Source organism: Trichogramma pretiosum, unplaced genomic scaffold (assembly GCF_000599845.2).
Source record: "Trichogramma pretiosum strain Unisexual culture from Peru unplaced genomic scaffold, Tpre_2.0 scaffold10, whole genome shotgun sequence".
In the NCBI taxonomy this organism is placed as follows: Eukaryota; Metazoa; Arthropoda; class Insecta; order Hymenoptera; family Trichogrammatidae; genus Trichogramma; species Trichogramma pretiosum.
Genome location: NW_019641652.1, coordinates 2,111,727 through 2,133,974, shown reverse-complemented (window position 1 = coordinate 2,133,974; position 22,248 = coordinate 2,111,727). Strand labels below are relative to the sequence as shown.

Genomic DNA, 22,248 nt, shown 5'->3' with positions numbered 1-22,248 from the left:
TCATAGACCTATTTCGACGTACAAATTAATGCCCTTTTAGAAAGTCACTGTACTATATTTAAGACGAGAAGGAGAGATGATGTTTCGTTAAGTTAAATCTATCAAGTTCTTGGGTTATTTTGTATTCAATGAATCATGACCAATTACATAATATATCGATAAACATGATTCTATTATATTCTATTATGTTTCAACATCTAAATTTGTTCAAAATTTAAATATTTCATAAATATGTCTTATAATATTCTTACTCCTCCAATACTTCTTACAATTTCTTTGAAACAATCTGAGACCGAGCGAGCGTTAGCGAGCGAGGAACGCCGCTAGTTAATATATTATACATTGAACAATTCTGAAAAATTGTTCAGGCTGCATTTAAATTAAGTCACTCAGAATAAAATTGAAAAATCTTTAATATTTCATTCAAAGCTTTCGAAAATTCGAAAATAAAACGGTTATTTGGGTGGCTTTAGAAACAGTTTTAAAAACAAGCCTTATGTCCACATGATTTGTGACGCTTACGAGCGATAAAGATACTAAAACCGCATTGATGTACCAAAGTACACTCCACAAAAAATGTATCGTAACAAAAATTTTCATAGACATTTCGTTAATTTTCAAATGCTTTCACACCTATCAAGTTTAAACGTATTACGGTAAATTTTTTCCCGGGTTTGTTGTTGTTACCTTCACAGAGCAACAGTAATATATTAGCACAACCCTTGATCGACACTTGGCCTATGGTCCATCAATGATTTACGGTACTTTTCATGCCAGTTTTCTGTAGTTGATTTAACCTTTCAAATCCTGGACCTCTAAGATTAATAATATATTTATGTTTTTAATACATATTATCGCTAAAATTAGCAAATCTCGACACGTACAACTAGGAAGTTGTTGGTCGAACTGTATGCATCGTTTTGATCCGCCACAAGCAATCATTAAAAAAGAGTGAAAGGAATAAAGTATGGTTAATGGTTATATTAGTATACTCAAAATAATCTCGTCTATTTGAAATTAAATTGTTCAAATCATTTTCTTGATAACGGCAGGATTACGTCAGAACAATAAAATGGAAACGCCCTAGAATCCATATTCGTCTAGCTACATCTTTTTGACGCAATCCTATTTTTATCAAAGTAACAATTTGAGCAAACTCAGTTCAACGACTCATTTTGATTTATGCTGTCTAGTTTAGTTCATAAGATTCCTGCAGGTGACATATTTTGGACGTTGAAGGGGTTTACATGGATCTTTGAAATTGCTCGAATGATTTATGCTTTCAGACTTATTTTTTCCCGCTGAAAAAAATTAGACTTGTTCTTTAAAAGTGTGCCGAAAATGAGTTATTGACAAATTCATTGCTTATAACTTACAAAGTCCTCTTTTAAAATACGCTAACGCATTTTTAACGTTAAAATTTTTCTATTAATAATCAAATATTTAAGCGTAAAGATTTTTGCAGTTATTAATAGAACGTCCTTAATGCAAGAATAAAAGAAAAAATGTCCTGGATTTAGTACAACAGTGCGCGTACGTTTTTTTAAGCATTGTAAAAAAGTAAAAATAAGTTTCAATATCATTAGTTGTAACTTTTTTTCTAAATTTTTTTTTTCAAAAAAACGAGCTTCATTTTCTTACTAAGAAGAAAAAGTAGGTCAAAAACCATTTTTGAGTAATCCAAAATGTGTCATATGCGATTGTGTAATAGGGAAGTACAATTTTCATTGATTTTTTAAGAATTGATTCGATTTTTGCGTTGCAGAACGAATTTACAATGATATAGTATTTCTAGACTATGATAGTATCATGATTCATTTACATGCAATTTAAGTTTATGAATGTAAGTAGATGAATAAACTAATTTGAACCAATACTTAAAATTATCAATATTATCTCGGAAACAAAACATTGATCAGTATTAGAAAAATTGTGTGTGGTTAAACTCAGAATTAAGCTAAACAACTTTTAAAAGACGCATCATTTTATCCTGTAGTGCCGATACATACATCTTAAGTGTTCCAATAAATGAAAATTTTTAATGGCTTGTAGGTCTTGTAAAGAAATAAAAAGGGATAAATACGAATAAAATAATACGGAATAGTTGTAATAAAATAAGAAAAAACAGCTTTAATATGATATTACAATTATACAGGATATGTGCGGAATCGATTAAGATGTGTCTAAAATCATTTTTATAATTAAAAGTTTAGTTAATGATTTTTAAATGAGAACATTCAATTATTTTAAATAAATCGATGTAATTTACATAATTGATTCAATACACATAATTGTTTATTGTTGTTCATTTTTTAACAAATGAAAAAATTTATTAAGAATCGAAATCAATTCTTTTTGAATTTATTTGATTCGTAAATCGAGCATAAAAACGGAGTTAAAAAAAAGTCCTATTTCATTTTCCCGATTTTAAGATGTACAACTATAATATTAAAGGATTTTCTGTATTCAAGTTTAAAAGCTCTTTTATTAATAACAGTATAAAACGGTCGATAATTTACGAAGACTTCACAAAAAAATCTTAAACAGAATTTCTTACGAATAATAAATCACAATTATTTTTCATTTAGCAAATGACTTGAAATAATAAACAAATGATTCCATTTTTCTTTTAAGATTGAAAAGCTTTGCTGTTTTTCTTTCTCATAAGCAAATCGAGAATATTTTGAAAAATTACATAAAGTGCACGAAAATGGGAAATTCTAATACTTTTTTTATGTTTATAAACTTAAAAAAAAATTGCTTCAAAATCAGTATTCAAAGAAACCGACATCCATGTGATTGACGCTGCATCCATGTGAAATTGTGGTGGAACTCGGTTTTGCTACTATTTTTTCATTATTAAAAATGATTGAGCGTTCAAATTTGAGATATATACAAAATTTTGACTTTGACTCAGATAAAGAATCTTAGCTGTGCAAGAAAATTTTGTATCTGAACTTTTTCATTTCAAATTAATACCGATTTTACAATTTTTGGAATAGCTTCAATTGTGTCGTGTTTGAACACAAGTATGACTCGATAGTGAATATTTTGGACGGATTTATGGCAGCATGGAAAAGATGTAAATAGCTATTGACTTGACTATAGGTAGTAGATAAGGTTCATAAATCTTATCCGATAGGTTTATCATTAGTTCGCTGAGTAAAAAGTAATTCAAGTGGGAATAAGGGTGGCAATTGATCATCAAGACTTATTTGGTAGTGTAACGATTGTGTGCATGATGTTGTACATTTTTGGAGGAAGTATCAATATAATTAGTCGCTACACGAATATCTGCTTCCATATAATAAAAAATTAAATCTCCGAGATCCGTGTATATTTGCAGATCTGTTATTGCACAAACAACTAGCATTCAATAGTAGCAGGACTTCTTGAATGTTTTTACACACATGTTCGTGTTTAGTTAAGCCAAGTTTCATTTACATTGATGTCATTGACAAGATCGAACGGAAGTAGATCGAACGTAGGAATAAAGATGAAATTTAATTTTCGAATCACTGTATAAGGTATATAATCATTGTTCATGACACATGACGACTAGAATGTTAACGTTGAAATGTTTTGGCCCTGAAAAGGGCCGGTTAAAGATGAAAATTGATGGTTTACTTCGAGCTCGTATATTTGGTTACAGCCTTGGTGCCTTCAGAGACGGCGTGCTTGGCGAGCTCACCGGGCAACAGCAGGCGGACAGCAGTTTGGATCTCCCGGGAGGTGATGGTCGATCTCTTGTTGTAGTGAGCCAAGCGGGAAGCTTCGGCGGCGATGCGCTCAAAGATGTCATTGACGAAGCTGTTCATGATGCTCATGGCCTTGGAGGACACACCAGTATCGGGATGGACTTGCTTCAATACTTTATAGATGTAAATGGCGTAACTCTCCTTCCTTCTCTTCTTCTTGCCTTTCTTGTCGCTCTTAGAGATGTTCTTCTGGGCTTTGCCAGACTTTTTGACAGCTTTGCCGCTAGTTTTCGGTGCCATTGCGAAATATTGGATCTGACGGACTCGAGAGAACACGATAGATTGAAGGGACACGGGTTTGCAGTCTGTATTTATGTGAGCGGCTGTGCGGCGCGCGAGATTCTGACTCTACCCCCTCCACCGCTACTCTCACGCGTCGGCACGATTGGCTCGCGTCGGGACGCAGCCAAAGTATAAATATTCTGACAAGCCCAGCAAACAGCACATTTGCCTCTGCAAACGTATCGAGTGTGCAACTCTCTTTCACGTTACATATTCATCATGTCTGGTCGTGGTAAAGGTGGCGCTGGCAAAGCCAAGGGCAAGTCAAAGACCCGTTCAACTCGCGCTGGACTTCAATTCCCGGTCGGCAGAATTCATCGTCTGCTCCGCAAGGGTAATTACGCTGAGCGAGTAGGAGCCGGAGCTCCAGTCTACTTGGCCGCCGTTATGGAGTACTTGGCCGCTGAAGTCCTCGAGTTGGCTGGCAACGCCGCTCGTGACAACAAGAAGACCAGGATTATCCCAAGACATCTCCAGCTGGCCATCCGCAACGACGAAGAGTTAAACAAACTTCTGTCTGGAGTCACTATTGCCCAGGGTGGTGTACTGCCTAACATTCAGGCTGTGCTTTTACCCAAAAAGACCGAAAAGAAAGCCTAAATTAATCTAGCTTGATATAAATCAGCCCTTATCAGGGCTACTACATTTATAAAACGTATATCAAACTTCATTTGCGTCAAAACATGGTCGAGCCCTTATTTCTTCTCGACAATTAGACTAATACATATGCCGTACCATCCACCTTTCTGACACGAATGAATTATGTATCTCTCTTGTGTCTATAAAACCATGTACTTAATGCAAATATTACCATTAAGATATATTAGTCGACTTGAATTAAAAACAATGGAATTTTATTTAACCAGTACATAGAGACTGCATGTTATTCCACAATGGTAAACAATGTTATTCATTTCTATTAATTACATTTACAAACGTATGCGCCATCAGAATTGACCGAGCATGTAAATTTGGAGAAGAGACATTGCAAACTACATGTTATTGTTTGCCATGTATTACAATCCGTATCTTCTGCGGCAACTGAAATGAAAGATCCAAATGAATATACAGCGAAGATAAGTATTTGAATTAATCATTATGTATTTATTTTTCTACGCAAGGAATGAAAATTGAAAAATGGTCGGACGTAAAAAATGTTTATTACCAGCACTTAGCCTCAACAGCTTATATTTTATTGTTCGGTGACTTGGCTGTTTTACATGCCAAACGCAGTAAGATATTTATTTAATAATTGTATCAAATTGTCTCAAATTTTTTTTTATTTAATTAAAAAAATTATCTAAAATTTGCTTCACTGTAAAGATCATTTTCCTAAGTATAGATAAATAGAAGTTGTAAAAGAATTCGTAATTAACCATTTCCAAAATATCAACAAAAAATGCAACGAGATATTCGTTTCCACCAGTAAAATGGTAAGAAATCTTTTAATAATCGAATATAGTTATACGAATTTAGACAAATTCGAGAACGATAGTTGAAAATTCTACGATAACATAAGCTTGTTAAACTTGAGAAAAATGGTATAAATAAGGACTCGTTTACTCATTTACACATTCATAATGCTCTGCATCGATAAAAGTTTTGTGTTGTGAATTATAAATTAATTCTTATGATGTATCACTGATAACTTTCGGGTATGCCACAGAAATCTATGCGAGTGAGACATAACATTTACTCACCGAACACGGTTAAAACTAAAAAGACTTGAAGAATGATGAACCGATTCATTGTCAGATGGGTATGACCAGTTTACAGCTTTACGTTAAACTGAATTTAATAAATCGCTTCTTGCTGAATAGACGGTTAGTTTTGACTGGTCAATTGCATTTAAATAAATATTTGAGTTGCCACATCTCGTTTCTCCCTTTTGATAATGTCTCAGAGATACCAGTGTTTTCTTGCTGATAACAGTTTCAAGTTGAATAATGTTTGCAGCATTTTCTTTAATAACTTTTATCAATAGCTTCGACTTTCATCAGGCTTTACTGAGATACTTTATTAATCATCTAGAATATTCATAGAATTTTTGAATTTCACTTTTAAAACATCATTAGCTAATTACCACCCGTAATCGGCCTGATTCAAATATCAATCGTATTTTATGATTTTTCATGTTCGGCTGATTAATATTTATTTTATGAATGCCAAGACTATCAAAGTGGAAAGAAAATTTTTTGTGCAAGGGATAGGAGTTCTACGTTTTATAATTTGTTAGTCCTGAAAAGGACTGATTATATAGTTGTGAAGTGGTAGCTTAGGCGCGTTCTCCACGAATGCGACGAGCCAACTGGATGTCCTTGGGCATGATGGTGACACGCTTGGCGTGGATAGCGCACAAGTTGGTATCTTCGAAAAGACCGACCAGATAAGCCTCGCTAGCTTCTTGCAAGGCCATGACAGCAGAGCTCTGGAAACGCAAGTCGGTCTTGAAATCTTGAGCGATTTCACGGACCAAACGCTGGAAGGGCAGTTTGCGGATGAGAAGCTCGGTGCTCTTCTGGTAACGTCTGATTTCACGAAGAGCGACGGTGCCGGGCCTGTAGCGATGTGGCTTCTTGACTCCTCCGGTTGCTGGCGCGCTCTTGCGCGCAGCCTTGGTGGCAAGTTGTTTTCGCGGGGCCTTGCCTCCGGTGGACTTGCGGGCGGTTTGCTTGGTACGAGCCATTGTGCAGAAATTGAGCGTACGACTTGGATGAAACTCAAGAAATGATGTGGCTGGCACTTATGCCTCATATTTATAGCTTCAAAAATGAAAGCAGTCGGCGCTCGGCGAGTGGCCATTGGTGGGAAAAATAGTGGAGGGGATGAGACTGTACGCGCTTTTTGCTCAAGAGGGGACGATTGCCGTTGGAATACTATAAAAAGATGGGTGCACACAAAACTTGTATCATTTGAATTGTGTCCGCTAACTGTAACGCACCTTATTCAATCATGACTGGACGTGGTAAGGGAGGCAAAGGATTGGGAAAAGGAGGAGCCAAGCGTCATCGTAAAGTTCTTCGTGATAACATCCAAGGTATTACCAAGCCAGCAATCCGTCGTCTCGCTCGTCGTGGTGGTGTCAAGCGTATCTCAGGCTTGATCTACGAGGAAACTCGTGGTGTTCTCAAGGTATTCCTCGAGAACGTCATTCGTGACGCTGTCACCTACACTGAGCACGCCAAGCGCAAGACCGTCACTGCCATGGACGTAGTTTACGCACTCAAGCGTCAAGGCCGCACTCTATACGGTTTCGGCGGCTAAACATATCGCTCGTCGTTCTACCATTACTACCAAACAGTCCTTATCAGGACTACCATACGACATCGTAAGAACTCATATTCAATGCCTAAGATCTGACTTGAACTTCATAGAAGTTGACCTCGCATTCAATTTTAATAGCACCACATGTAACTGGTGGTACCAATCATAATTCAAATTTATTATAATTGTGGCACTGCATCTCACGAAGCCAACGAAGTGATTTGTCATCATTTTATAAGAAGCTTTCATAATTAAGAAATGTCCATTTTACTCGAAACAACACTTGATTATTACGACATGAAATTGAAATCTTTGTAAACAATTCCTGAAGTTTTTGTCGATTGCCTGTTGGGTATATAATGGTTTTCACATGGACGATGAAAAATCACAATTTTCTACATCAAATCATTCTAGTCGATTGTTGACTTTGCTTGCATGAAGAATGTTCGAAAATTTAATACTATGAAAGAACAGCCAAGAATATAAAATTCATATTATATGTGCTATACTATGTAAATATACTTTTAGTTTGTCGAAACTGAACCATTCCACTCAAACGCTGTACAGTCGATGTGTCTGAAAGTTTAGGGAATTTTCTGGATATGTGTAAATCTTATTTTTCTGTTACTCGATAATTATTTAGTCAAACTTCTACCTTGCGAACTGGTAATTTTTATACTAAAATAACCTCTGACTTAGTTGTCTAAAAATATGTAGTTGAATATGTAAATTACATTATGTACCAATACAAAAAATTGAATAATTAAATAAAAAGTTGAATTTCGATTGATCAGATGAATTAGAACCAAGTCTATCTCTGAGGGGTTCTTGACTGGTCATTTTTATACTTGAATAGTTTTACGGTTACTAGAAACGTCGGGGCCATTTCTCGAGTTTTGTTGTCCTTAACAAAATCCGTCTTTAGCTATTGGATACTTGGGGCTGGAATGTTAGTCTTTCATTGGACTCTGCACTGTAAGACGTTCAATTATGCAACAGCTTGAAATATAAGTTGATTTAAGTAGAGACTCAGCTATTCTCTCCAGCTGGAATTTTGACTGCCATAGATAATAATTGTGAAATTCTAGTGACTTGCATGTTGTCGGACAATATTGTGTGCAGCGAGTTCTGTGCATGTAATGTCGAAACACGGAAATTGTAAAGGAAAAATCGTTGTCATTAATTAATAAAAAAATTTTAAATGTGTACCGCAAAATAAGTTTTTTCTATATAATCTTGAATACAATAGTTGATTAATGTGGTTTCTTTTTACAATATTTGACCTCTCATTACAATTGAATAAAGCTCTGTACGTACGAACCCACATCATACATTATTTGGAAATCCAATCTAGTTTACAATTGTGTAAACGAAATATTCTACAACCCCTGGTTCAAAAAATCGGTTTCGGGCCTATTTCAAAGCCTCCTCATGGGTTATTAAAAAAATTATTGATTATTTTTGGGAAAAGAAAAAGGTTACAGTTTCTTTTGATAAAAGCTTTTATTTGGATTTTACTCGTGTTATAAAAAATACTCGCTAATAATACACTCAGTTTTGTGTACCCAATAGTATCATGAATCTTGAATATCGATAAGGTTTCGTAATTATTATTTCTGTAATCATTTTTTACTGTAAGCACGCAATGCATTATCAATACCGTTATCGAGTAACGTCAAGCCAAGATTCTTGTAACTTTTAAAACTAACCAATTTGCTGTATACCATTCGTATTTATAGTAAACATTATCGGAACATTGTGCGCTGTTTATTTGGTGCATAGATCGATACATACTTGTGTATTTTCAGTGTGTAAATTGTAATTTTAACTAAAATAGAATTATATCAAAAATAATAGTTTATTTGAACGAAAAATTAGTGAAAGATTTTTCAAATTATTTAATTTCGCTAAAAACTGATTTTGACTGCAAAGAGAATATTCTGCATCTAAATTGCATTGAGAACTTGCATGTATCTGTAGAATCGCAGCTATTAACTATTTCTACTTGATATATTAATAAAACTTCATCTATCATCTTCAAAGTAGTTTCGTAGTATAATATACTACACGCTTATGCCTGTTTGAGAATACAATACCACTCATAAGAATTTATTCAAACAATGATAATGTTGTTTGATACTGTATTGTACCGATTACATACGTTTTTATTAAATACTCATTAAATATTTTCTTTGCCTACATATAATCACTGCATAATATTTCAAATGATTATAGTCATTTGTAATTCTACGACTTCATAATAAACTATAATTTAAAAAGCAGAAATTTTTCATCGTCATTACATTATCGCTCACGACCAGAATTTTAATTATTAATTTTTTCAAATCTACCTAGTTCATTGGAAAACCACACGGGGTGAGAGTACACATGGTGGTAAATTTGCATATTTTATTGTTTCGTACACTTAAATGAATATACACGTTCGAACGGCTGCAAACTGGATGGACAAAGTTTTATTTATTTTTGCACATATTGGCTTAAAACAGCGAATACGGCGCGTATACAATTTTTTCGGTGGAAGTTTGATTTTTGAATATTCTCAAGCTTAATGAAAAAATATACGATTATTTTGATACGACATATTTTTTATTTTGTATTACATAAATATATTGCGAATGTCCTTCAATTATATCCAATATAGTTTCAAACGTTCAATTCGCTTGAAATGCGATTTTGTATCAATTATACAAACACAACGGTTCCTCGTAAGAGTTTGATCAATTTTCCACGTCTGATTATCACAATAAAAAAATGCTTCATTTTCTCAATAGTACGCTCGATGGGCAAATACTTGTCCTGCCTCAGTCTCTAATTTCCAAGTTGTAGCTTGGCACATCAATTTTCTGAATACTCGAACTATGTAATGATATAACACATGAGTGTGACTAATGTTCATTGCAATACTTATTTTGTAAAAAAGATCCTACTTATTGAAAAAGATTACAATATTCGAGATACGAGTTATTTACAATAACAATATCATAGCATCTTTATGAAAAACTTAATTACATTAGCATACGACTAAATTAATGATTTAATATATTTTAACAATAGTCATAACAATTGATTTTTAACCACTTAAGTTATTCTATAACGCGTAAATAATACTTTTCAATAATGTCGACTAGAAAAATTGAAAACCCTATCCAATTTAATGTATTTATTTAGTTCTATAAAACTAAGATCTGCATCAATTAAATTGGATAAAACAATCTTTTAGTACAAATTGCGCCTTGCATTTACTTATAGTAATGTGATAATGAAAACTTCCCACAAAACGAAATATTAATTTTATAATATGTTTAAGTAATTTCTCACTTATTAAAAGTGATGAAATTTGAATTACATATTATTGATGGAGTATAGATCGATAAGTTATTAGCACGATGCGTATGTATAATCCTTGCTTCCTTATTTTTATGTTGTAATTATCATTTATAATTAACGCCACCTATAGTATGAGCGTATAAAAATAATACAAAATATCTCTGCCTCATCGATTTTATATGCGTGAGTGGATATGTTTCGTTCATTTTTTGTGGTTGCAAATAAATCTTGATTATCGTTTCTCGTAAAAATTTTAATTTATATTTACTAAACCTCTTGATGATAAGACCTATGTCAAGACCATTTGTTTACTGATTTTTTAATTATACTTTTCTCGAATGAATATAAATTTCTGAATGTTCCCACCACATAAGAGGTTTAACTGAACGGTTATTGCAGTAACAATGATTATGTGATTTAACAAGATGAATTTTGAGCTCGAATGTGAATTTGATAAAAATACGTTTTATCCCATTAGACCAGGTGAATCGTGTATAATTAGTTGCTTGGCATGACAAAAAATATATTAAATATTTGAATATTATTTATAATATTTGTTTCAATGTATGTTAATCGACCATTTTACAATCAGTTAAAAGAGTTCAAGTTATATTCTCGCAATCGATATATTTTTTCGTGATGTAGGCAGTAAGAAGCATTTTTTAAAATTAAAATCGTCATTATATCGGGATATTTTTTTGAGTATTAACAAGGCATAAATTATTATGATGCAAATAATTATGCAATAATAATCGGTTAGTCAAGTAAAATAAAACTTGGGTCGTTGTTGTTTTTACAAAATATCATAGTAACTTTCAACCATCTGAACTAACACTTTATAAATCACCATTCCAAGTTTCTATGTTTTTTTATGTATTCGTGATAAGTGAATAAGCTCTTGAACTTTATGATAAAACTAAAGACGTTCAAGAAGCATCGTTGGCACTGGCCTGTTCGTTTTCTTCTTGCTCGGCCAGTAAGAGCGGTACAGCTTGTTGTCTGTTGGCGGCCTCCTGGTAAAGATGGTGCTGATAGAGAAAAGCCGATACTCCCGTCGGTACTCCACTCGGTGTAGTCGGAGCGGACCTCGAGAGCCACGAACGACTCGAGCCACCGCCCGACAAGATTCCAGAATGACCGACGGATACGTAGGTCTTGCCACGGGTGCGTCGCGTTCGGGACGTCGAGGCCGCGGCGAATCCCGAGCTCGTTTGCGCTTGCTGCCGCTGTCGACGATAGGGTGAAATTCTCGCGTCGTCGCCGTCTTCATCGCCGCTGGGGTCGTTATTGTCGTCGCAAGGATTTTGCGGACTCGTCGAGCGCTGCTGGCTCAGCGAGTACAGAGCCGATGGACGCGGAGCCGTTTGATCGTACGTTTGTTGTTGCTGTTGCTGCTGCTGGGAATGATGCAGGTTGTGATGATTATTTATCGATGGCAGCTGGGGCAATTGTTGAATTTTATCCAAAAGTTCGCGCAACTGTTTGAGAAATAAATCAAATTTTACATTAATATATAATAACCAAAAAAAGAAATTTATTATTAAATCTATCGTAAATTATATTATAAATTGATGTACGTGAATCGAATCACATAATTCAACTACGTGAATACTGTGAAATGATGATCTTTTGAACTTGACAGCGTATTTATTTATTAGTACATTTTATAGCATTAGAGTTGAAAAAAAAACTTTTAACAATTAAGCCAAAGATGAAATACAAGTAAAGGATGTAATTGTAAGATGAGTACTGAGATACGTTTATTACAAAAAAATCTCAAATTTAATAGCAAGCTCATTATACCAAGTTTGTAAATAGAGTTACATTACTGATTATAATTAAAAGTAATATTTACCCACACCGATTCAAGTGGAATCTTATTTGGTGGTGTTGTTATTTAATATGTAAGAATAAATTTGCGATCAAGTCTTTCGTTAATATTTTTTTTTTTTTTTAATAAAAGCAATCAAATTTTATGTATGTCAGCAGTGATTTTTGAAAAAATTATGCCATTAAGATGATGTAATTTGAATTTTTCAGATGAATCGATTATTTATTTTGTGTATAAAATATGTGTGTTTCCATAGTTAACGTAATCTGGAAAAATAAAGGAAAAAAGAGTAATTTTCAAAAATATTGAAAAACATAACTAGAAAAATAAAAGGGAACATTTGAATGCTTCCGATGCATAAAATAAATCGACACACACACACATTGACAATTTTCGCGACTAATGTAATTCAACGGTTAAAATGCTCACCTCGATCGTGGGACTGGTAGCTCGAGGGGGCGACAGCGGCGACTGCGCCGCTAAGCTCGACACGTCGGACGTGGTGCGATGATTGACGAGCGAGGCGAGCGAGCCTTCGCCAAAATTAATCGGACGTTCCGCACCACCGGTAGCGCCCTTCAAGCGAACAAAAGAAAGAGAATGAAACATTGATCGAGGCGAAGAGCGCGCGTCAATGCGGAACTGCGCTCACCCCAGTGGCCGTGGAGGAGAGCTCGTCGATGCTGTTGTTGCAGGAATACGGCGGCGGTATGGCGTTGTTGGCCTCGCTGTTGACGACGTTGCACATGAAGCTGGAGGAGAGCGAGTCGAGGGTGCTGGCGTGCGACAGCGAGCGGAAGTAGCGCATCACCAGGCCGGAGCAGTGGCCCTTGCCGAAGGGCCCGGCCACGTCGTCTCCGTAGCCGATGACCAGGGGGTAGAGGTCCGGCTTAGCCGTGACCTCGTTGTAGGGCGGTGGCATCGCCTGGACGATCGAGCTGCATCGGCTGTAGTGCGGCGGCAGGTAGCACGAGCCCAGCGAGGCCCTCTCCGAGATGGTCGTGCCGTCGTCGAGCATGCTGGCGTTTCGGCGCCGGCACAGCCAACAGCCGCAGGCCGTCGCGACGACCAAACCCACGAGTACCGCGATCCTAGCCGATCGAATACGTTGATCGATTAAAAATTGCTTCTGCTCGAGATCGAGAAAGAGAGAGAGAGAGACTTCCGGCTTACCATAGATACCAGTAGTACCAGAACAAAAATTTGAGCATCTCCGTAACGGAATTGCCAATCTGCGGGAACGTCGTGTAGCTGCAGCAGCCGAGACTGCAACATTCTTTCGGGAATGTACACCTGCGTAAAATAAAATTGCGCATCATTAGGTAGGTAGTTATTTTCACGTTAATCTACTGCTATTAGTATTGGAGGTTTATGTAAAACGATTCATCTCTTTATACTATTATTCTACTTGATTTGATATAAAATGCTATTACTTACACGTGACCTCCATCGCAGAGCTTTGCCGAGACCTTAAAAAGAAAATACAATTATGAAAAATGAGTAGTCGTTATATGCACTGTTTTACAAATAAATTTAAACCAATCAGGAATCACATCGTGTATTACGCAACAGATTGAATAATTGAAAAATGTAATAATTTGATGCATGGTTTACTTGCAATTACGCAAAACTTGAAAATTCGGGGCCAAAAAGACAGTCGTGATTTTCTGGAGGTAACCGAAATATCTCGTTATTAATAGGATAAACTAGTAGCGAAAGGGCAAAAGATTTAGGTACACACGTACTACTTATCAATTGTAATTAATCAATTTTGTCCACTAGCTAATCGACATGTGCGAGATGAAAAAGGATTGAGTCGCGTACGACAGATAACGCAGATACCATGTAAGAGCAGCGAGTTGGATCGATATTGTAGAATAATGTATATATACGCAAACATATACATAGTGCAAGTCAAGGGCTCGCAAAAGAGTACAAGTGGTAGGAAGTCTTGGAGTTCAAAGAGATTATATTTATGTGGCTCAAGAGAGAATAGCAAAGTAGATCGCAGCGAGGGAAAAAAGCAAAATGTCTTTGTACTCTGTATATAGGAGCTTTGAATCGGCTGGGCTAAATCAAGCGTAGCATTATAGATGAAATGTATGCCTTACATTCTGCTCAATTTCCATTTCAATTTCCATTTCCATGATTCGTGTTTACGTGGGGCTCTTCCTGGCGACTCTCTCCTATAAACATTGTCTCGGACACACGCACGCACGGACGCACACAAACAAACACTATGCCTCGAATCTTCGATGTATCTCTCTCTTGTCCTGCTCGCATGGAACGCGTGCAAGGCTCTCTCACGCGATCTCTCGAAGATGGGCCGAAGGAGCTTGGCACACGAGTCGACCGAATGCGTAGGTCTCGGAGGTGCACATATTCGACGGCCCGATTACGAGACGTTGCAGCAAAAGCTGCGCGAAACGAGACGTTGGAAGACACTGCGCGTCGGGTGCGCGTCTGGTGCGTATGTGCCAGTCGACTTTGGCCGAGGGATAAAGTAGAAAGGGTGCAGTTGAACGAAGATGTACGTGTGTGTATCCGCGTCCGATCGACGCAGCTGGACGTTCGCGTTCGCTGCTGACTACTAGGAACGCCGCACTCGCAGCGGATGCGCGCAGACGCGAGAAAAGCACAGTTGCAGGCCGATACACCTATCTGTGCTCGAGTGCATATAGGCGCGCGGGGAAAATCAAAGAGCCGACATCCGCAAGCTCGGGTCCAAATGGGCTTTCGTCGAGACGAGATGAGAAGGGCTGCGAACGATGAGAACGCTCGAGGCACGATCGTGTGCAAGCTCACTATCATATTATCTACAACTGGCATAAGAGCAGGAAAAAACATATTCTTTCGATAAAGGCCAATTAGATTTCCTAACAATTCTTTGAGGACCGAGCCAATTTCATCGCAGGCTCTGCCGCAAAAGAATCGAGCAAAATTCATGCAAGTAAGAATTAGGGATGCGCAAAAAAAAAGAAATCGATCGTCGTTTTGATAATTTCAAGGCTCGATTGTGCGCTTATCGAATACTTATTGTGTGCCTAGATATAACCGGTGCATTTACGCGCGAGTCATGCGTGCAGAGCGAATAATCATCGGCCTTGGCGCGAGCTGCACGATTCGCGCGCCAACTTCTCTACTGGACGCACGCGAATACTCGTGCTCGGTCGCAAGCTCGCGATTGCCGAGACTCGACGCGAGCTAGTGCGACTTGCGAGGCGCGCAAGGCCGAAGGATCTTTTTTTAGCAGCAAGGTTGGCAATGGATCCTCGGCTCGGGTATACCTGTGCGCTACACGGGCAATCGTATATACGTCGTGCCATTGAGAGATCGTCGCGTACTGCAGAAAAAGCTCGACTCTACATATTGCGCGTACTTAGGCCTGCTTGAGGCGTTTGGTACGCCCCCCAGAAACGCGTGGCTGGCCTAAACGAGGTTTATCGATCGATTGCTTGGCTGCTCGAGTGCGCGACACGACTGACTGACACAGTGTCCCGCTCGTTTCTTCCGATAGGTCGCAATTACGTATCGAGTGCATCGAAAGTATCACGCGAGCATTACATTGACATACACTAGGCGCAATGTACCTCTGGCACAGAAATGAATAATGACTCGATGTATCGAGGAGCTTACTTGTCGGGTTGATTGCAAAAGCAGCAACAGCAGGTGGAAGAAGGAGCAGAAGAGGAGCGAGTCCGGACGCCGAGGCATATCAGGCGCGGGCCTTCCTCGAGAATACTGATTCAGCGCTTCGACGAGTATCAGCCTCGAGCTTTGCAAGTGCACAACTCGGTCGATCGACGCTTACGACGACGCAAACAGGACCAGCCGCGGCGGCGGCGCCCCTTCGACAACGACACCTGCTCGAGTTGGCGCGCGCATTGTTGTGATTCTCCCTCTGGCCTGTGTTATGGCTCGCGGCTGCCTACTGCTGCACAGCGAGGCACGAGGCGCGAGCTCGGATTTCTCTCCAGCTCGCCTGTGTTATTTAGCGCCTGTGCCATTGGCAGCTATGCGACCTTTTCAGCGAACGCCTGCTCGATGTCTTGCACCTTATACCTATATCATGTATCGTTGCTCGCTGCCACTGACCGACTGTGCAGGCATGGATTTTTAACGTACTCGTTCAACACACGTGTATTTTTCTTTCGACGTCGTGACAAGTCTCAACGAGCGTATAAAATTATGAGCCAATTTCCATGCGAATTATTTAGAGCCTTTTACAATTCGTGCTCGAAACCCTACCTACATTCTCAACGAAAAATTTAAATATGTTTATTTTAGATAGTACATTGGAACCGATGCCAATTACACAAAGCAAGTGTAATAAATACTGTCTCGGCCTGATAAAGAGGCAAAAATTACACAATTGCTTACCTGCTGCAACCAATTAGTTGTCGCTGCATCGACAAACGAGCTAAATTTCCGTCACGATACGAAATAATAATGTATGAGCATATGGATTATTGATGACAAAAATAACTTATTTTACTTGAGACTTTTACTCAACGAAAATGAGATAGTATGAAAATTTATAAAAAAAAGAGTCAATGTTGATAAATTGAATCAATAAAAAATTAAGCATTTTTAGAATAAAAATGTTAAGTTACTGGAAATTGACAAAATTTTTCCAGACGACACGAGTCAAATAAACATTCGTGATTCGAAGCAGTCGTGTTAACGGCAAGTGTGCCAACTTTAGGGCATGTCTAACGCGTCTGCTCGCGTGGCGCGTCTACATGTAAGCAGGTTTTCGCATGCATATTGTATCCGAGAGCGATTGCCGGCTGCTATTCCACACGTCTCGGCAGACGTCTCCTTTTCAGTTTGACTTTTCCTGCCCTCGCGATCGAAGTCGCGAGTAGCACAGCACGGGCCTACGGCGCTTGTAATCGCCTCGAGTAAAACTTCCAGTCCTCCGCAGTCAACTCGGAGCCATGCAGCTATCGAGATAGCGACGAGCGACACACAGTAATTGAGCCAGGAACGACTTAATTAGCGATCCCGAGTGCGGCGGCCTAGTGGTGCGTGAAAACGAATGCTGAGCGCGTTCGGGCGACCTATGCCACTTACCGGAATAATAAAATGACGAGACTGCTGGTGTTGTGCGCGCTGCTGGCGTGCCTACTGCTGGACCAAGCTCACGCCTGGGACAACGAGGAGCTCGAGGTCTTCGACGTCGTCGAGGAGGTCAATCAGAACTTTTACGAGCTGCTCGGCGTGCCGCAGGTAATTCAATCCTCTTGCCCATTGCCAGACCTCTTGACTGCCATGTACTATGTAGCGGGCTCATTATGAATGCAACAGATGTGGCATGCGTGCGCGATCCTGCATAACATAATGGACACAACATATCGTGTTTACCTATGCTAAAGCTACTTATAAAATTACTTTTATCACTGTCATATTTCAATTATTACTTTCACGATTCTACGCTATTGAATTACTCGGTTTATCACGTTTTTTTTCATGATAAATAAATGATTATCGTCAAAATCTAATATTTCATTTGTCAGCAAGTTAAATATTTGCAGATTAAGCAAAAACTGTATCAATTGTTTCTAAAATAAGTTAAATAATTAAATTAGAAATTTTAATTTATTTGTAGTGCTGGCCATATGGCATTCAAATTTTGTAAATTAAAAGATAAATTGATGCATCATTAAATATAATAAAAACATTATTTCAGAATGCCAATTCTTCAGATATTAAGAGAGCTTTTCGTAGGCTATCATTAGTACTTCATCCAGACAAAAATAGTGCAGATGATGCTGAAGTACAGTTCAGAAATGTAAGTATTTTTTCTTTTAATTTTTTCAGTCTTAAATTCATGGCAATTGACTTGATACAATATGTAATTGTAATTCCAGCTGGTATCGGTTTACGATGTACTCAAAGATTCAAAGAAAAGAGAGTATTACAATAATGTTCTCATCAATGGATTGCCAAATTGGCGATCTGCTGTATATTATTACCGTCATGTACGGAAAATGGGTATTTTGGAGCTTAGCATTATTTTATTCATTATTATAACTATTGGACAGTATCTAGTAGCATGGGCTGCTTATTTTGAAAAAAGATATACTTACGTAAGTTTGAAATAAGCAATTATTGTTTTTATATAGAATTGTAAGTTTTTACACAATTTTCTCATTATTATTTCTTTTTCAGGAACAAGTATTAGGTAGCAAACTTCAAAAGCTACAAAAAAAGAATAGAAAAGGTAAAATGGATGTACCAGATTTAGCAGAAATTTTAGAGAAGATTCCTACACCTAGTATGTGGAATACACTTCCATTTCAATTACCAAAATGGACATATTGTTCAATTGTTGGCATTCCATCTGCTATTCGTAATTTAAATAGAATATTAGAAGAGAGGAAACAACGGAAAAAGCAAGAGGAAGAAGAAGCTCTGTTAGTTGCATTTTAACTTTTGAATTATATTTTTAATTTTGAAATTTTTCAGAAATTAAAATTGGTTGTTCATGATACTTAAACTTTTTTTTATATCTTTAGAGCTCAAGAAGAAGAACCAGAACCAGAACCTGTACCACGTGGTCCTCGACGACGAAGACAAGGCTTCACACCTCAAGAACGCAGTGAATATCAACAGAAGCAACAAGTAATTAGAAATAGTTATGTTAAACCTATTGTGGAAACAGAAAAACCTAGGGTTAGCGGTGGTTTGTGGACTGATGATGATATTTTAGAACTTATCAAATTAGTAAAAAAGTATCCAGGAGGGACACCTGATCGATGGGAGAAAATAGCAGACTTGATGAATCGTACTGTTTTTGAAGTAACTCACATGGCCAAAAAAGTTAAAGATGAAGGTTTAAAACCCACTCAACCATCAGACGATGTTGTAATTGAAGAAGCACCAAAAAAAGTGAAAACTAGGGCTGAAGTTGTTGAGTCCTTGACTGAATGGAGTCAAGAACAACAAAAAGCCCTGGAAGCTGCTTTGTTGAAGTATCCAAAAGGAGCTTCAACCGACAGATGGGAGAAAATAGCTGCTTGTATTGAAGGAAAAACAAAGGTTAGTAAATAACTTATAATTAAATTACAAATCCATTTTCATAATTCATTTCTATTTTTGTTTCATTTGCAGGAAGAATGTCAAGCACGTTATCGATACTTAGTTGAAATTGTGAAAAAGAAAACTACACAGTGATAGTGTCAAATTTAACAGACAGTAATTTAGTACTTTTTTACTAAAAAGTTGAACTTGGTGCTGTCAGTTTGTTGTGTTACCAAATGTCTACTAATTAATTTAAAAAATATGAATCGTGCTCTGATGTTAATGTATTTTGTTATACCTGTTGATAATGTATTTACTGGAGACAAATTTTAAAACTAATATATTCACATGAAATTTCTTTAAACTTAGCTTTTTATTTTATAGAGCTCTTGAATAGCAATTTATTTCAATTTTCAGTGAATTAAGAATTATCAAGTTTTCACTTGATTTCTAACTCATGTATTTTCTTTAAGTATTTTATAAAGCTGACGTATTTATGTATAATATGCTGTAAAAATTCATTCAAATATTTTATACGCAGTAAAAACGTAATATATGTAATGGTTAAATTTAAAAAAGAAATCTATGAGGTGGAAAAATAGAATTAAACAATAATTTTTTTAAACATTCATTTAATACTTTTTTTCATTCAAACCATATTATAAATTTGTAGAATTTACACAGATCATCTATTGAAATGTTAAAGTACCAAAATAGTGTCAATTCATCAAGTTACTACAAGAACAGATAATATACAAAACGACAAATTAACAATTGATTGAAAACTATTTTTGTGACTCCACAATAAAAAAGAAAACTCAATTTTTTGTCTAATGGCTTGATCTTGATTGAAACCCACTTCACAAAACGTTTCAGCTCTTTTTATGCATTTTATATCTTTGAGATGAATTATGATTGATTGATCAATCAACAAAAATTACATAAAAATTGTCAATACCACTGAGATGTCAATGATTCATCTCACGGTTGATTTTCTTATTTTATTTATGGAATTATTAAAATGCAGAAAATCTTTCTTTTTTACATCAAAAGAATAGTCGTAATTTTTTTAACAAAAGAACACTATCTGAACAAAAGGTATTTGAAAGTTACTGATCAATTTTCAAATCGACCAGTAGTTTTTGAAAATTACAAGTTAAACTGAAAAAGGACGTTTAGAAATCTAGAAATTATTTGGCAATATAAACAAAAGCAAACTATATCAATCATTTTTTCTATCTTCCCACCGAAAACTTTTCAATTTAGTAGGTTTCTACGAGCTTCAATTGAGCATCCTATACATGCAAAGTAAATAAGCTGATATCATTGTCTTGCGAATTAAGGAATTTTAATAATTATTGAAACGTTAAAGATGTTAATTTTGAGCTTTTTGTAATTTACATCGAAACAGTTACTATTGAAAATTAAAAAGATAGTGCTCAATAAAAATTTCATTTGCTACAAAAAGTAGATTTTGTATTCAAATATTCATCTAATGAACAAACTTTAGATTACTTGGATAAAATGTCATTTTCAATCGTGACAAATTATTTACGGCACGCCGTGGCCTGTCCCATGCTGCAAGTAAAGCTTGTTTTGCCGTAAGCATGTGCTGTGGTCTGGCTGTGGCTGTGAGCTGTGACTCTGCAGTCTGCAAAGTGCAAACGTACACCGCGAGTTGTTGTGTATACGCTGACTGTTCGCGCGTTTGTCGGTGCCTTTCAAGTCACATTTGTCCGATATAAAACATCAATTATGTCTGTAAGTACTTTAAATAAACATTTATTGCTGTACTCTGATCGAGAGGCACGTTTTTTTTATAGGGTGTACGTAATTTTATTTTTTAAATACCCATAAGCACCCAAATCGTGGGTGATAAAATTGACAACTCTACAAGATAACCTATATATTATTTACTAAGAATATTTCGAAATTAATTTTTTTTTATGGAATTGCAGACGCCTACCAGTGCTCAAAATGATCAAAAAGAAAAGAAAAGGAAAGAAAGTATCTTGGATCTCTCCAAGTATTTGGAGAAAAACATCAGAGTCAAATTCGCTGGAGGCAGAGAGGCTTCTGGCATTTTGAAAGGATATGATCCCCTTCTCAACCTTGTGTTGGATAATACTACAGAATATTTGAGAGGTGTGTTTAGTAAATTTTAATAGTTTTTATTATAAATGGGAGTTATTTTACAATGTATATTTCTATTTAGATTCTGATGATCCGTACAAACTCAATCAAGATACAAGAGGATTAGGACTTGTCGTTTGTAGAGGTACATCAGTGGTATTGATTTGTCCTGTTGATGGCATGGAGGCTATTCCAAATCCTTTTGTACAACAAGAGTAGTGATTTATTGGTGATTTCAAAAGCTGAGTTTATTTTTATAATATTCTGATTATAAAAGTATTCAATTATTGTAAGATAGCTAAGCGCTTGTACATATTTATCAAAGATAATATGAGAACATGCATATTAAATATTATTTTATACGTAAAATTATTATTATTATTATTACTTCGTTATGACAACAATAACCATTTCAATTTTTTCTTACCTTTGTAAAAAAATGTTAAGCATTAATTTATAATGATTCTTTAAATTTTGATACTTAATACAATTAATTTTAAAACTGTATGAAATTAATTCTAAAACTTATTTAAATACTCAGTCATCTCAATACCACTATTGTATTCACAGTAATCGATATTCATCAATTCTTTAATAATAATAAAA

General features: G+C 36.3%; 7 protein-coding genes across 8 annotated transcripts; 4 read left to right on the top strand and 3 right to left on the bottom strand.

Moving 5' to 3' along the window:
* Nucleotides 1-2,714: 2,714 nt before the first annotated feature.
* Nucleotides 2,715-4,026, bottom strand: LOC106658910 (histone H2B). Its single transcript, XM_014381074.2, has one exon. It carries the CDS (start codon nt 3,996-3,998, stop codon nt 3,624-3,626), a length of 375 nt encoding a protein of 124 aa, XP_014236560.1. The 5' UTR covers nt 3,999-4,026; the 3' UTR covers nt 2,715-3,623.
* A 196-nt stretch (nt 4,027-4,222) lies between these two features.
* Nucleotides 4,223-5,149, top strand: LOC106658909 (histone H2A). The gene has a single exon (XM_014381073.2). It carries the CDS (start codon nt 4,260-4,262, stop codon nt 4,638-4,640), a length of 381 nt encoding a protein of 126 aa, XP_014236559.1. The 5' UTR covers nt 4,223-4,259; the 3' UTR covers nt 4,641-5,149.
* A 1,145-nt stretch (nt 5,150-6,294) lies between these two features.
* Nucleotides 6,295-6,746, bottom strand: LOC106658907 (histone H3). The gene has a single exon (XM_014381071.2). It carries the CDS (start codon nt 6,724-6,726, stop codon nt 6,316-6,318), a length of 411 nt encoding a protein of 136 aa, XP_014236557.1. The 5' UTR covers nt 6,727-6,746; the 3' UTR covers nt 6,295-6,315.
* Nucleotides 6,747-6,976: 230 nt separating this feature from the next.
* On the top strand, nt 6,977-8,705 carry LOC106658911 (histone H4). The gene has a single exon (XM_014381076.2). The coding sequence runs from the start codon at nt 6,993-6,995 to the stop codon at nt 7,302-7,304; it is 312 nt and encodes a 103-aa protein (XP_014236562.1). The 5' UTR covers nt 6,977-6,992; the 3' UTR covers nt 7,305-8,705.
* An 83-nt stretch (nt 8,706-8,788) lies between these two features.
* Nucleotides 8,789-17,057, bottom strand: LOC106659124. 2 transcript variants are annotated; one of them, XM_014381479.2, is made up of 6 exons: nt 16,120-17,057; nt 13,921-13,952; nt 13,657-13,776; nt 13,136-13,574; nt 12,913-13,059; nt 8,789-12,130 (listed from the first exon to the last, which is right to left on the bottom strand). In XM_014381479.2, the coding sequence occupies exons 1-6, from the start codon at nt 16,195-16,197 to the stop codon at nt 11,579-11,581; spliced, it is 1,368 nt and encodes a 455-aa protein (XP_014236965.1). In that variant the 5' UTR covers nt 16,198-17,057; the 3' UTR covers nt 8,789-11,578. The 2 variants fall into 2 exon arrangements, with proteins under 2 accessions (XP_014236965.1, XP_014236966.1); XM_014381480.2 differs by lacking the exon at nt 16,120-17,057 and adding an exon at nt 14,595-15,067.
* Nucleotides 17,058-17,268: 211 nt separating this feature from the next.
* On the top strand, nt 17,269-20,136 carry LOC106659126 (dnaJ homolog subfamily C member 1). Its single transcript, XM_014381481.2, has 6 exons — nt 17,269-17,715; nt 18,176-18,277; nt 18,357-18,575; nt 18,658-18,902; nt 19,005-19,527; nt 19,600-20,136. Exons 1-6 carry the CDS (start codon nt 17,572-17,574, stop codon nt 19,660-19,662), a joined length of 1,296 nt encoding a protein of 431 aa, XP_014236967.1. The 5' UTR covers nt 17,269-17,571; the 3' UTR covers nt 19,663-20,136.
* Nucleotides 20,137-21,159: 1,023 nt separating this feature from the next.
* LOC106658869 (U6 snRNA-associated Sm-like protein LSm7) lies at nt 21,160-22,011 on the top strand. Its single transcript, XM_014381012.2, has 3 exons — nt 21,160-21,270; nt 21,468-21,654; nt 21,725-22,011. The coding sequence occupies exons 1-3, from the start codon at nt 21,265-21,267 to the stop codon at nt 21,859-21,861; spliced, it is 330 nt and encodes a 109-aa protein (XP_014236498.1). The 5' UTR covers nt 21,160-21,264; the 3' UTR covers nt 21,862-22,011.
* The last annotated feature ends 237 nt before the right edge of the window (nt 22,012-22,248 follow it).